The sequence below is a fragment of the Sminthopsis crassicaudata genome, chromosome 2, assembly GCF_048593235.1.
Source record: "Sminthopsis crassicaudata isolate SCR6 chromosome 2, ASM4859323v1, whole genome shotgun sequence".
Taxonomy (NCBI): Eukaryota; Metazoa; Chordata; class Mammalia; order Dasyuromorphia; family Dasyuridae; genus Sminthopsis; species Sminthopsis crassicaudata.
The window spans coordinates 111,630,757-111,645,562 of NC_133618.1; the positions used below are offsets into that span (position 1 = coordinate 111,630,757).

A 14,806-nucleotide genomic window follows, 5' to 3' on the forward strand; every position below is an offset into this window, starting at 1 on the left:
CTATCGCAGCTTGCTCCCTTTCCTCTCAAGTGCATAGGACTCTGATATGCCACTGCTTTTTCTGTCAATAAAATGGAGATTATTTTCATCAACAAAATCTTGTACTTTGGTTCTGTTGTGTGAAAGATATTTTTATATATAGCATTATTAACAAGTGTTTGACTTTAGCTCAGGTAACAGCAGTCTCTGGTGGCATAGCATTAGGTTTTAAAAAATTAACTTAGTGCCTATTGAATACCCATAGGGTCAGTGATGATATTGCTAATGAATATATATTATTTAATTATGATAAACCTATGTTTTTCAATATGTGCCAAAAAACAAAAAAAATTTAACTAAAATATTAATAATTTATTATTAAACATTAATCTCTCTCTATATATAACAAGAATGGAATGAACACTAGATATACATATACATATATAAATATATATAACAAGAATGGAATGAAAACTGTGTTATTATTTTGTTCCCACATAACTATTCTGATTACAAGTCTCATAATCTTTAATGCATTTTTTATTAGTTCCAAGTTTGTTTACTTACAATTCTATTTATATCTTTTGTTTTTACTTTAGTTTCATGACATTTCAGAAATTTTAATATATTATTTCATTATCATTCTCTTTCAATAATTTCTGTGATTTCTTCCCTGACTTTAGTAAATCATTACGATGTTTCAACTTATAACTCTCTTTTGCTTATGTTCTTGTATTAATATTTTTATTACATTAAGGTCTACAAGGTTGTTTTTATTTTTTAAAACAATGAATGAAATAAAAAAAAAACATTTAATAAATGTTTACTATGTTTCAAGCACTGGGGTAAGTCCTAAGAATACAAATACAAAAGCAAAGACAATCAATCATTGTCTTCAAAGAACTTATTTTCTAATATGGGAAAACATATATGGGAGATGGCCTAGTGGGGCATTTTGGTTTGGTTAGTTGAAAACTGAGTGGAGCAATAGGGGAATTAAATGATATATCCTTTCCAGGAGCCATGACAGAGCTGACCAGATTATGGTTCCAGGGTTAGATTATGTGAGACAAGAAGTGCATGTAATCAAACTTGGCAATCAGTGAGGATATGGTGTGGGAGCTCAGTGAATCATGGTTGGAACCAGGCTTAGATATAATTAATGGATGAATGAAGTAACCACTCATCAAGATAGTGAAGCCCTAGTCTACAAGCATATATTAAGTGCCTATTATGCTAGGGACTGTGCTGATGTCCCTGGCACACAAAGAAAGGTAAAACACAAAGCCCTTATGTTCAAGGAATTGATGAGGGCCACTGTACATCTATTTTTGCAAAGGCGGTGTTGAGAATTGTATATTCTCAATGTTTTTTTACTGAAACTCTATAGGTCTTTCCACTCTAGATAATTCAAGTTTTATTTCTATTTTTTATCTTAGATTTATCCAGTTTTGTATTTAAAAAAAAATTCAGTCAGCTATTCTTTTATGAATTTAGATAATGCCATTTCGAGTCAACAAATATTATATAACCATGTGCCAGGCACTTTGCTAAGCTCTGGGGATAATGAGAAACAAAAAAATAGTCCTTGATTTCAGGGAGCTCATAGTCTACTGAGGGGAAGGGAAGGGAAGGAGGAGGAAACAAAAATTAAGCTTAAAAATTTTTTTGACAATATTGAGAAAATAACATGCAAAAAATGTACTAACGCATACATAAAATATCCAATTTGTATATCGGATTATATATGTGGATAAATTTTATATATGTAATTTATATCAACGTGTTACTATATAGAAATCAGAGCTCTCAACTTAACATAGATATGCGCATATATAGGTACATATGTAGACATGGGATAAACTGGAGATAACCTCAATGTATATACATATATAGATTGGAGATCATCTCAGAAGAAAGGTATACATGTGCCATTTATATTGATCAGTGATTTCTTTAAAGCATTACACAGTTCCCTTGTTCCTCTTTCTCGGCTTAGTGAAACTCTACTTTTGCTGTGTCTGATACAAGTGCACTACCGCTTCCTTGGGTTCACGTGGTAAACCAAAAACTTGTTTCACTCGAAGGGAGGAGCCTAGCAGAGAGGAGGACAAAGGCGGGATTGGGCTGAGACTGGGGCTGCCATGCAAGAAGCTGTGAGTGCAGAGCCGTCCTGGGCCTGCAGGTGGCGCACCGTTTCCACCCCGCCTTCTCGGCCGCCGTTGCTTACGGCGGGCTCTCAGCTGGAGGGAGGCGGAACGAGTGTCACTATGGCGGGCGAACTCGAGGGATCCAAGCCCCTGAGCGGCCTGTTGAGCGGCCTGGCCCAAAGCACCTTTCATGGGCACCCGGGCATCACGGAAGAGCTCCTGCGGAGCCAGCTGTACTCAGAGGTGCCTGCCGAGGAATTCCGCCCCTTTCTGGAAAAGATGCGGGGGCTCCTGAAGGTACCGGCTTCCGTCCCGCCCCGCCCCTCAAAGCTCCTCCCTCAGTCCCGGCAGCCCCGAGAATGAGGCTGCGTGCCGTGCGCATTGCGTCGCGATGCGCCAGGACGTGTGCGACGCCGCCTCCGACCCCCGGCCTCCTCTGTGGGTCTTGGGCACCAACGTCCTTACTCTCCCACCGGTTCCCCAGAGACGCCGTACCTGCTGTCTTTGAACCCCAATAACTTCTCCCCTTCCTTGTTTTGGTTTTCAATGAAGGAACCCTTCTTTTTGTCCTAGCGCATCGGCCAGTTCCTGGCACAAATTAGGCGCTTTATATTTGTTGACCAGACACCCTATTAAAAAGACAATGCCAAAGTAAGGATTATGGGTAGTTATGCCAAGCCAGTGGTCTCGGTGCAATCTTTAATGCCCTTCCCCCCCTCCCCTGTACCCCGGCTGCTGCACGCGCTCCCACTCCGCGACCTTCGCCCTCTGGACCCGAGATATCCCCGCCCCTGCCCCGGGAAATGACACCTGCTAGAACCGGAGCCGGCCGAGCTCTTCTCCCTTCCTCCCTTCCTCCCTTCTTTCCTTCCTCCCTTCCTCCCTTCCTCCCTTCCCCCCTTCTGTCTCAAGCCGTGATCCACCCGGTGTAGAAAAAACGGGCGAGATTATTACCAGAGATTAATGGGCCAGAATGTGATTAGAGCGCCAGGATCATTCTTAATCATCCTTTCAAAGGTGGCTGCAGATACTTATCAGCTGTGTGATCCTGGGCCAGTCACTTCACCTTGTTTGCCTGTTTCCTCATCTGTAAAATGAACTGGAGACGGAAACCCCTCTGGGATCACTGTCAAGGAAATCCCCCCATGGGGTCCGCACCCCTGAGAAACAACTGGATAAGCCGATTTCAGTTATTAAGAGGGACAGAGCAGAAGACAGAATTTACCAGATAAACACATTTAGCCCAAGAAGTGGTGGACGTCCTGTGAGCAGCGGATGATCCCTTAAGTACTGCTTGTGCAGCCGCTTCTTTAGTGGGGGTGGAAATAGTCCAGTAGCCAGTGTTAGCCTTTGGGGGAGGGATCATAGTTGAACTTTTCTGTTCCAGCTCATTTTACAGATGAGGAAACTGAGGCAAACAGGGTTGAGTAATTTGCCCAGCATCACACAGGTAGTGTCTGAGACGGGATTTGAACTGCCTGACTCTAGAGGTGGCACTCTATCCACTGGCTCTTCTATCTATTAACTTTGACCTTATGCATGTCACTTAGCATTTTTGAGACTCCCCCCTCTAAAATGGGGATAATAATTATATCATCTTTCTCAAATTTGTCCCATGGCAACTAGAGTTGGCTACAAGGAAAGTGCTTTGTGAACCTTAAAACATGTAAATGTAAATAGATGCCACTTGTTAAATTGTATCGCTTCTGTCTTTGAAAACTCTTTTCATTGGTCTCCTTTTCTACATTTTTACCAACATTATTTTCTTATTTACTTTCCATCTAGAGTACTTTCATGGGAACCTAACTAATCTCATGATTCTATTCTCTTCTACCTTGAGTCAATCTATATGGAGCAAAATTTAGTGGGTAAAGTGTTTAACTTGAAGTCAGAAAGCCCCAGATTCAAATTTAGGCATTGATTTTTTTTTTTTTTTTTTTTTAGCTATGTGACCACATATACATCTTAAATATGCTTATATAAATGTCACCTATTATTGTCTTGCTCACTGTATCCATATTAATCCTCTTCAGGAACAATACTGGCCACCACTCACCTCTTCTGAAGAACTTTAGTTTTGTGAGAGAGAGAGAGAGAGAGGAAGGGAGGGAGGGAGGGAGAGGTAGGAAGGGGATTGGAATGGGGTTAATATAAAAGATCCTTATTTTGACCTTGATGGAATCTTGAAGGACCAAACTATATCTATAATTTAGAAATGAAATATTGTCTAGTCTGGAACTTGGCAATAGAGAACAATGAGTCCTTAACTCAGTGTGTGGCATTTAATCTTCTAATTATCATTTTACATAATCTTCATTTTACAGAAGATAATACAGTTTTCAAAGTTACTAGGAGGGGTGCATACTGTTTCATTGGAGATAAGTAGGAAATAATTGACAAAGGGAAGTCATTGGAATATACAAGTGAGCTGTTACTATTATCCATTAAGATATAGTGTTTCATTGTGGAATAAAGGTGATCCTGGCTCCTAAAGCTACACCTTAGTATAATAAAGCACAAGCTCAGGTGACAGCTTCTATAGAGTTAAAAAGGCTTGGAGTGTGGCTCCAGTGCTAGAATGGAAGTCTACTGTCAAAACTTAAATGCTTATCACCAAGTTGATCAGTTTACTGGGTAAACAATTTCAGCCACAGCAATTTCTTCAAACTATCTACTACAAATCTGAAGAACTATAAATTCACAGGTCCTCTTTAATATCAAAATTTTCTGAAGGTGGTCTAGCTGTAACTGATGTAAAACTATATTATAAAGCAGCAGTCACCAAAACCATTTGGTATTGGTTAAGAAATAGACTAGTTGATCAGTGGAATAGGTTAGGTTCACAGGACAAAATAATGAACCACTATAGCAATCTAGTGTTTGACAAACCCAAAGATCCCAACTTTTGGGATAAGGATTCACTATTTGACAAAAACTGCAGGAAAAACTGGAAATTAGTATGGCAGAAACTAGGCATGGACCCACATTTAACACCACATACCAAGATAAGATCAAAATGGGCCCATGATTTAGGAATAAAGAACCAGATCATAAATAAATTAGAGGAACATAGGATAGTTTACTTCTCAGACTTGTGGAGAAGGAAGGAATTTGTGACCCAAAAGGAGAACTAGAGATCACAAAATAGCAACTTTTGATTACATCAAATTAAAAAGCTTTTGTACAAACAAAACTAATGCAAACAAGATTAGAAGAAAAGTAACAAACTGGGAAAACATTTTTACAGTTAAAGGTTCTGATAAAGGCCTCATCTCCAAAATATACAAAGAATTGACTCTAATTTATAAGAAATCAAGCCATTTTCCAATTGATAAATGGTCAAAGGATATGAACAGACAATTCTCAAAGGATGAAATTGAAACTATATCCTCTCATATGAAAGAGTGTTCTAAATCACTACTGATCAGAGAAATGCAAATTAAGACAACTCTGAGATATCATTACACACCTGTCAGATTGGCTAAGATGACAGGAACAAATAATGATGAATGTTGGAGGGGATGTGGGAAAACTGGGACACTGATGCGTTGTTGGTGGAGTTGTGAAAGAATCCAACCATTCTGGAGAGCAATCTGGAATTATGCCCCAAAAGGTATCAAACTGTGCATACCCTTTGACCCAGCAGTGCTACTACTGGGCTTATATCCCAAGGAAATACTAAAGAAGGGAAAGGGACCTGTATGTGCCAAAATGTTTGTGGCAGCCCTTTTTGTAGTGGCAAGAAACTGGAAAATGAATGGATGTCCATCAGTTGGAGAATGGTTGGGTAAATTATGGTATATGAATGTTATGGAATATTATTGCTCTGTAAGAAATGACCAGCAGGATGAATACAGAGAGGTTTGGAGAGACTTACATCAACTGATGCCGAGTGAAATGAGCAGAACCAGAAGATCGCTGTACACTTCAATGTTGTATGAAGATGTATTCTGATTGAAGTGGATATCTTCAACATAGAGAAGAGCCAATTCAGTTCCAGTTGATTAATGATGGACAGAATCAGCTACATCCAGAGAAGGAACACTGGGAAACGAGTGTAAACTGTTTGCATTTTTGTTTTTCTTCCCAGGTTATTTTTACCTTCTGAATCCAATTCTTCCTTTGCAACAAGAAATTTGGTTCTGCACGTTGTATCTGCATATTGTATCTAGGATATATTATAACAATTAACATGTATAAGACTACCTGCCATCTAGGGGAAGGGGTGGAGGGAAGGAAGGGAAAATTCGGAACAGAAGTGAGTGCAAGGGATAATCTTGTAAACAATTACCCATGCATATGTACTGTCAAAAAAAGTTATAATTATAAAATTAATAATCAAAAAAAGAAAAAATAATATTAAAATTTTCATTTACTGTTACTTACATTAGTAACAACTAATATTTACCAAGTACTTTAAAAAGATTATACTGTTTTATGTACAGATATCACCTGAGCCTGATAACCACTATGTGTTCAGATGAAGCAATTGATGCTTAGAGAAGTTAAATGAAGATGTCCACGATCACAAAACTAGCAACTGTCAAGAGACAGGTCTTCCTGACTCCAAGTTAAGGACTTTACTCATTGTTCTTCATTGCCAAGTTCCAGACTAGACAATATTTCATTTCTAAATTATAGATATAGTTTGGTCCTTCAAGATTCCATCAAGATCAAAATAAGACATCTTCTATATTAATTCCATTCCAATCCTCTCCTCCCTCTCCCCCCCACCCCCACATAAAACTAAAGTTCATCACAAGAGGTGACAGCCTATGTTGTACTTAAAGATGTTTAATATGGATATAGTGAGCAAGGCAATAATAGATAACATTTTATATAAAGCATATTTAAGATGTATATGTGGTCACATAGCTAATGTAATATAAAAAATGGGGGCAGCTAGGTGGCCCAGTGGATAGAGCACCAGCTCTGAAGTCAGGAGGACCTAAGTTCAAATCTGGTCTCACTTAACACTTCCTAGTTGTATGTCCCTGGGCAAGTCACTTAACCCGAATTGCCTCAGCAAAAAAAAATTAATAATAATAAAATAAAATAAAAAAATATATATGTATATATACTATATATATCTCTATATATATATAAATTAAATTAAATAATTAAAAAAAGAAAATGCATTCTTATAATCTGATTTATATAATGATGGGAAGAGAGAGGAAGTCAGTACTATTAACTAGGACCGAGATAAGATGGCAGTAGCAGAAGAAGTAGGTGATGTAATTAAGACTTGAGGACACATGGAGATTGTGCAGCTAGCACAGAGATTGAAGAATATTAGGGGTCAAGGTTCTTCAAGGTTATCAGAGGATAAGCATAGGAAATAGTTGGAACACACAGAAAGAAGAAGTTTCTGAGTTCAAAGGCAAAGGTCCTTCATACTGGTTCCAAGTAGAGTAAATAGCTGATTATACAAGAAAAAAAAGCTTTTCACAGCCTAAAGCAATAATAGGATACATATAATAGTGGGGATGAGCTTGGGATGTAATGGTGAGAAGGGGTTTAAGGGGACCTTCCAGGATCAGTATTTTCAAAAAATAATAACTGATCTTATTTTAGGTGTGATGCCCAGGGAAGTAGAAGAATAGAAATAGGCAAGGCGACTCTATGGTCATGCTTGTCACTTTGATCTAGTGTATGAGGCTAAGTTCAGGTTCTCATGAGAAACTTAATCAGGTCCTTTTTGGTTCAACACTGTCAAGTTAAGCCTAAACTCCAGCATTCAAGATTACTTATTATTTATTTCTAACTTATTTTTGCATACTTGTATTGTTTTTCTTGACATAGCCACAAACTGGCCAACATGGATTATTCATCTCCAGAAATATGCCCCAATTTTTCTGTGTCCCTTGTGTTCCATCCACCTGCAATATTGTCTTTCCTTCCCTTTGCCTAGAGAGATCCATACTACCTTTAAGGTGCAATTCAAGTGCTAATGATGAGGTTTAGATTTAGGGAACCAAAATGAAATTAGAGTTTCTGGTGGTCAGGGAATTAAATGATAAGTTCTAGTGGCAGGTTCGGGATTCAGGGAACCAAATGGAGAGGTTTGGCTCTCCTGCAACCTCTTGGGATTCGGCACAAGGGTAGGGAGTTTTGGGGTCTCCCTTCTGGCAGCGCAGAGGTTCTCTGTAAAAGAATTTACAGACCCAATATTGATAAAAAAGGATAAAAGAGGTATGGGGATTGCAAGTAAGGTTAGAAATTCTGATAGAGGTATAAAGTCTGTTTAGGAAATAGGTAAAGGACAAAAAGAGGATGGCACTGGAAGGAATATTCCAGTGGACAGAGGCCCTTGGTATTCCAAGCATGGAGCTGGCATGTTTGGAACCTCTGCAAAGAGAGAATTTTAGTTTGGCTTTTTTATAATAGGGGGCTTTGGCTACAAGATAAAGGGGGCTGGTGGGTGGAGTCCCAAGTTGGCTCCTCACTGGATTTCAGCTTGAGCTAGAATTTGAATTGAATTCAATGAGTTTCAAGACTGAACCCACCCCACCCATATAACAAGGATGAAACTGTCCCTTAGGACAAGGTCCCTTATTGAGGCAGAGTTGAAGATTTTCTTCTTCAAGGATTTTCAGAATTTTCGGGGTCCCCTCTTCACTGCTACCTCCATGAAACCTAAATTGTTCCTCTCCAAGAGAAATAATTTCTTATTGTTCTGTACTCCTCTAACATGGCATTTACACAGTTCATCTTTTATCCTAGTCATTTGTGTCTATCTTATTTCCTCCATTAGACTTCAGGATCATTGAGGGTAGGGACTATGTCTTTGTATCCTTCACAATGTCATTCACTGTATTTAGCCCAATGTTTTGCATATAATAGGCACTGTTAAAGGAATGAAAGCAAACTTTATGTAACAAGTATCCTACAAAATGCTCACTTTCTAGTCTATAAATTCTTTATTAGGGTAGCTAGGTGGGTGTTGTGGATGGAGTGTCTGGTCTGGAGTCAGCAAGATTCATCTTCCTTGGTTCAAATCTGGGCAAGTCACTTACCTTTATTTACCTCAGTTTTCTCATCTCTAAATTGAATTGAAGAAGAAAATGGCAAACCACTTCTGTATCTTTGTCAAAAAGTGTCACAAAGAACTGGAAGCATTTGAACAACAATAACAGTAATTAATGGACGTTAAAGGTTAATGACAGCTTGAAGAAATCCCACTAAGTTACCTTAACCAAAAATCTGGTAGGAGTAAGGGAACATAGTAAAAGTGGTTCAAATCTTATGTTGTAGTACAGTGTAATTGAAAGTCAGTTTTTGAAGTCAATTTTGAAGTCAGTGAACATTCAGTTCAAGATGCTTGAAAGTTGGAGATGTGGGAGTGGAGGTCAGCAGAGAGATGGGGGCAGAAGAAGGAGGCTTGACAATCCTCAGCATAGAGATGGCGGGTCATTAGATCTGTGGGAGCTGATGAGAGAGGGCACTAAGTGGAATAGTATGGGAGTAAAGTTAAGAGGATCCACGACAGAGCTCTGAGAGACACCTGTGGTTAGAGAGTATGATCTGGAGGAAGATCCAGCAAAGATTTCAGAGGAGGAGGAAAACCAGGTCAGTGTGGTGGCCAGAAAGCCTACAAAGATTATCCAGCAAGAGAGAGTGACTAACAGAGTCAAAGACTGCAGAAAAGCCAAAAAGAATAAGGATTGAGAAAAGGCCATTGGATTTGGCAACTAACAGACCATTACTGACTGCAGAGAGCAGTTTCAGTGGAATGATAAGGACAGTTTGTAAGGGATTAAGAAGAGAATGATGGAGAAAAAGTAGAGGCACCTGTTGTAAATGGCTTTTTTGATCAGTTTAACCAAAAAGGGCAGAAGAGATATCTTATAAAGTAGCTGAGGCACATGGAACTTAAATGATTATCCAAAATTACACAGGTTGTAAACATCAGGGATGTTATTTGAGGCCAGAGTCAGTGTTCTTTCCACTATTCCAATTGCCTTCTACCTCTAAATTGATAGAATCTCAGAATCTTAGCATAGTAAGGGCCAGGGATCTTGAATAAGACTTAATGCCTGATAAGTGGTCATCCCTTTCCTTGTAAACTTTTTCTTTTAGAAATAGTAATAGCCTTTTATTTTTCAAAATACATGCAAAACCAGTTTTCAACATTCACTCTTGTAAAACCTTGTATTCCAAAAATTCTTCTCTTCCTTCCCTCTCCCCACCCTCAGACAGCAAATAATCCAAAATAGGTTAAACAAGTGTGTAATTCTTCTAAATATATTTCCATATTTATCATTCTGCTTAAGAAAAATCAGATGAGAAGGGGAAAAATGAGAAAGAAAAAAAACCATGCAAACAAACAACACAGAAAGTGAAAATACTATGCTATGATCCATATTTAGTCTCTATAGTCCACTCTTTAGATGTAGATGGCTTTTTCCATCACAAGTCTATTGGAATAGCCTTGAATCAGCTCATTTTTTTAAAAGAGCCAAGTCTATCACAGTTGATCATCACACAATCTTCTTGTTGTTTACAATGTTCTCTTGGTTTTATTCACTGCACTTAACATCAGTTCATATAAGTCTTTCCTGGTTTTTCTGAAATCACCCTGCTTGTTATTCCTTTTAGAATAATATTATTCCATTATATTTATATACCATAATTTATCCAGCCATTCCTCAACTAATGGGCATCCACTCAGTTTCCAGTTACTTGCCACTTCAAACATTTTTGCACATGTGGGCCCTTTCCCCTTTTTTATTATCTCTTTGGGATACAGATTCAGTAGAGACTTGCTGGATTAAATGATATATGTATACACAATTTGATAGTCCTTTGGCCATAATTCTCTCAAAAATGTTCACAACTCCATCAACAATGTATTAATATCCCAGTTTTCCTACATCCCCTCCAACATTTATCATTATTTTTTCTTGAAATCATAGACAATCTGAGAGTTGTGAAGTGGCACTTCAGAGTTGTCTTAATTTGCATTTCTCTAATAAATAGTGACGTAGAGCATTTTTTTTCATATGACTAGAAAATGGCTTTAATTTCTTCATCTGAAAATTGTTCATATCCTTTGACCATTTATCAATTGGAGAATGGTTTATATTCTTATAAATTTGAGATAATTCTTTATATATTTTAGAAATTAGGCCTTTATCAGAAACATTGGATATAAAAATTTCCCCCCAGTTTTCTGCTTCCCTTCCAAACTTGGCTGCATTGGTTTTGTTTATACAAACCCTTTTTAATTAAATGTAATAAAAATAATCCACTTTGCATTTCATAATGTTCTGTTTCTTTTTTGGCCATAAATTCCTCCCTTCTCTATATATCTAGAGATAGATTATTCCATTTTCTCCTAATTTGCTTGTAGTATCATCCTTTATGTCTAAATCATAAACTCATTTCCACCTTATCTTGCTATAGGGTGTTGGATGTTAGTCAATGCCTAGTTTCTGCCATACTATTTCCTAGTTTTCCCAGAAATTTTTGTTAAATAATGAGTTCTTATTTCAGATGCTGGAGCCTCTTGATTTATCAAATACTAGATTACTATAGTTATTGACTATTGTGTCTTGTAAACCTAACGAATTCCATTGATCCACTACTCTATTTCTTAGCCAGTGCCAAATGGCTTTGATGACTGTTACTGTATAATATAGTTTTAGGTCATACTTATAGTTAGATCAGGTTATAGTTAGCTAGGCCACTTTTCTTTGCATTGTTTTTTATTAATTCCCTTGAAATTCTTGACCTTTTGTTCCCCTAAACAACTTCTTGAAAAAATACCTCACATTTATGTAATCCCTTTTACAGTTTATAAAGCACTAAAAAACAAACAAAAAACCCAAAATAAAACAACCCCGCCCCCATCCCCGAAAAACAAAAAGCTAAATGTATTATATTTAAAGAGGGGGAAACTGATCCTCAGAGAGTTAAGGCACTACCTAAGGTCACAAAGGCTAATAAATGGGGGAGCCTAGGCAAAAATATAGATCAGACCATAAATTATAAACTTTTGTACTATTTCCCCACATGCTGCCTTTGAAACACATCAGTGTGAACTAGAGAATATTAAGACAAGCAAAGGGGGAAAGTTGGTCCTAGAAGAGTTTAACCCCTGAAAAGCATGAGCTTATAAATAGAAAAAGGGGCTCTGGATAGTGTATGACCACTTCTTTTTTCTTTTAGTCCTTGGGTCATTGGTAGCACCCCCAGCTTATTTACAAATCTGGCTATTCTTTGGACAGGGAAGAAATGCTCTTTTCTCTTGATATGGATTCTGGTAAGATGTTTGAGCTAATGTTTAGTTTGCTGTCATTGCTGAGACTATGTAGACTAATGCTAGGGTGCTACTCAGAACTACCAGAAGAACTACTGCAAGTTACCTTTCCAAAGGAAAGGATATTATCATCAAAGTTGATATTTTTACATCAGAAGGGAACTTAAAAGTCCTCAAAACTAGCTTCCTCATTGTAAAGATGAGGAGACAGAGTCACAATGAGAGGCTAAGTGACTTGCCTGGGTCATACATGTAAGTATCTGAAGTAGGGACTCAACTTTTTCTGATTCCAAGGCTGGCATTGTATACACTGTAATGTGTTGCTAATTGAAATATTTCTGAGAATATCAATAAAATGAGTAACATGTCACTATGTAATATTAATTCCAACTTATTAAAATCAGTATTCTTCTGGTCATATACAGCTACTAGTCATAGAAAGCTATGATCTCCTAAAAATTTAAATTGAAGACTACCCAAAGGGCAATGGAGAAGCACATGGAAGAAATAATAGGCTATAACATATCACCAATGAGAAATTGGACAGGAAAAGTAGAGTAAAAAGACAAAATTATGAGTGGTCACATGGTAAGCATGAGGGATAACCGGTAGACAGCTGATGTGCTCCTTTATTATCCCCCCAGCATGAAAAAAATCTAAAGAAGAACCTACTAGCATGTTGGATGGATCCCCAGAGTCAACTTATAGGAAGATCATAGAATCATAGATTTAGAAGTGGAAGGGATCTTTTCTTTTCTTTTTTTTTTTTTAATTAAAGATTTTTATTCTCAAAACACGTACATGTATAATTTTTCAGCATTGACCCTGGCAAAATCTTGTATTCCAAATCCTGCCCCCTTCTCCCCATCACCTCTCATAGATGGCAAGTAATCCACTATATGTTAAACATGTGCAATTTCTCCATACATATTTCTACAATTATTGTGCTGCCACTGCACAAAGAAAAATCAGATCAAAAAAGGAAAAAAATGAAAAAGAAAACAAAATGCAAGCAAACATTAACAAAAAGAGTGAAAATGTTATGTTGTGATCCATGGTTAGTTCTCACAGTCCTCTCTCTGGATGTAAATGTCTCTCTTTATCACAAGATCAATGGAACTGGTTCAATCATCTCATAGTTGAAAAGCCACGTCCATCAGAATTGATCTTTATAATCTTGTTGTTGCCAAGTGATTGCACAGAGTCATGTAGATAGAAAGTATTTGAGACAGAATTTGAGCCTGGTATTCCCAACTCCAAATCCAGCATTCTATTCCATGGTTGAGAGTTTCTTAGTCAGGAAGAAATATCATTTCATGGAATATTTGGTCATCTTCTCTGCTGATGATAATTTTTTTTTTTTTTACAAAAAATCATCATCAAAATAATTCAAATCACAATGCATTTATTAGAGACCTATTATAAGCCAAATATCAATGTTCTTATAAGAATACAAAAATGAAAGTAAATTAGTAATTAATTGCCTAAAGGAGTTTCTATTCTTGTGGTGAGTATGTGTCTGTGTGTAATATATTTTCAGATAAATATAAGATAGAAACAAATTAAATTTAAAGTAATTTTCAGGCTTTAGATGGTACTATAAAGTGGAGACATTAGGAAAAGTCTTGTGCAGGAATTAATGCTGAAGGTGAGCACTGAAGGGAGTTAGGGATTCCATGATAGAGTTGATGAGGAAGGCAATCATTTCAGGCATGGAGCAAGATTGGACAAAAGCAAAGATTCAGAGATAGAATTTCTTTTTCAGCAAAAGGTCAGTTTGTCTTTTTCAGTATGAAATCAATGTAGAAAGCTAGCTGAACCTAGATTGTGAAAGACTTCAAATGCCAAATAGAATAGTTTGCAGTTTTATCCTAGAGGCAATAGGGAGGCACTGATATTTCTTGAAAAGGATAGTGATAATGGGCAGATGTGCTTTAGGAATATTGGTTTGGTAGCCATGTGAAGAATGAATTAGAAAGAAAAAAGATTGGAGGCATGGATACCAGTTAGGAGACTATTGCAATAGTATATGCAATGGTGATGAAGGTAGTGAGGTGATAGTTGTATAAGTGTAGAGAGAATGGTTTGGGTGTAAGAAGTTGTGATGGAGGTAGAATTAACAAAGCCTGGTGACTGAATATGGGATGGGAAAATGATGATGATCTGGGATTGGGGATCTGGGTAGCTAAAAAATAATGGTACCTTTGATAGAAATAGAGGTGAGAAGACAGTTTTTATGTGAAAGATGATTAAATCTGTTTTTGATATCTTAAGTTTCAGATCCTAATGAGACATCTAGGTGGAGAAATCTATTAGAGAGTTGGTGATGCAGGACGAGAGACAGAGACAGAGAGAGAGATACAGGTAGACAGAGATACTGAGAAAGACATAGAGAGAGAGAGAGAGAGAGAGA

The 14,806-nt window shown here is 37.4% G+C and overlaps 1 protein-coding gene across 1 annotated transcript in view; it reads left to right on the forward strand.

Moving 5' to 3' along the window:
- The first annotated feature begins 2,100 nt into the window (after positions 1–2,100).
- COMMD1 (copper metabolism domain containing 1) overlaps positions 2,101–14,806 on the forward strand; it is a 233,030-nt gene continuing 220,324 nt past the window's right edge. The window contains exon 1 of the mRNA XM_074287024.1: positions 2,101–2,426. Within this exon, the coding sequence (XP_074143125.1) occupies positions 2,124–2,426 (303 nt within the window). The 5' untranslated portion in view covers positions 2,101–2,123. The remainder of the gene's footprint in view (positions 2,427–14,806) is intronic.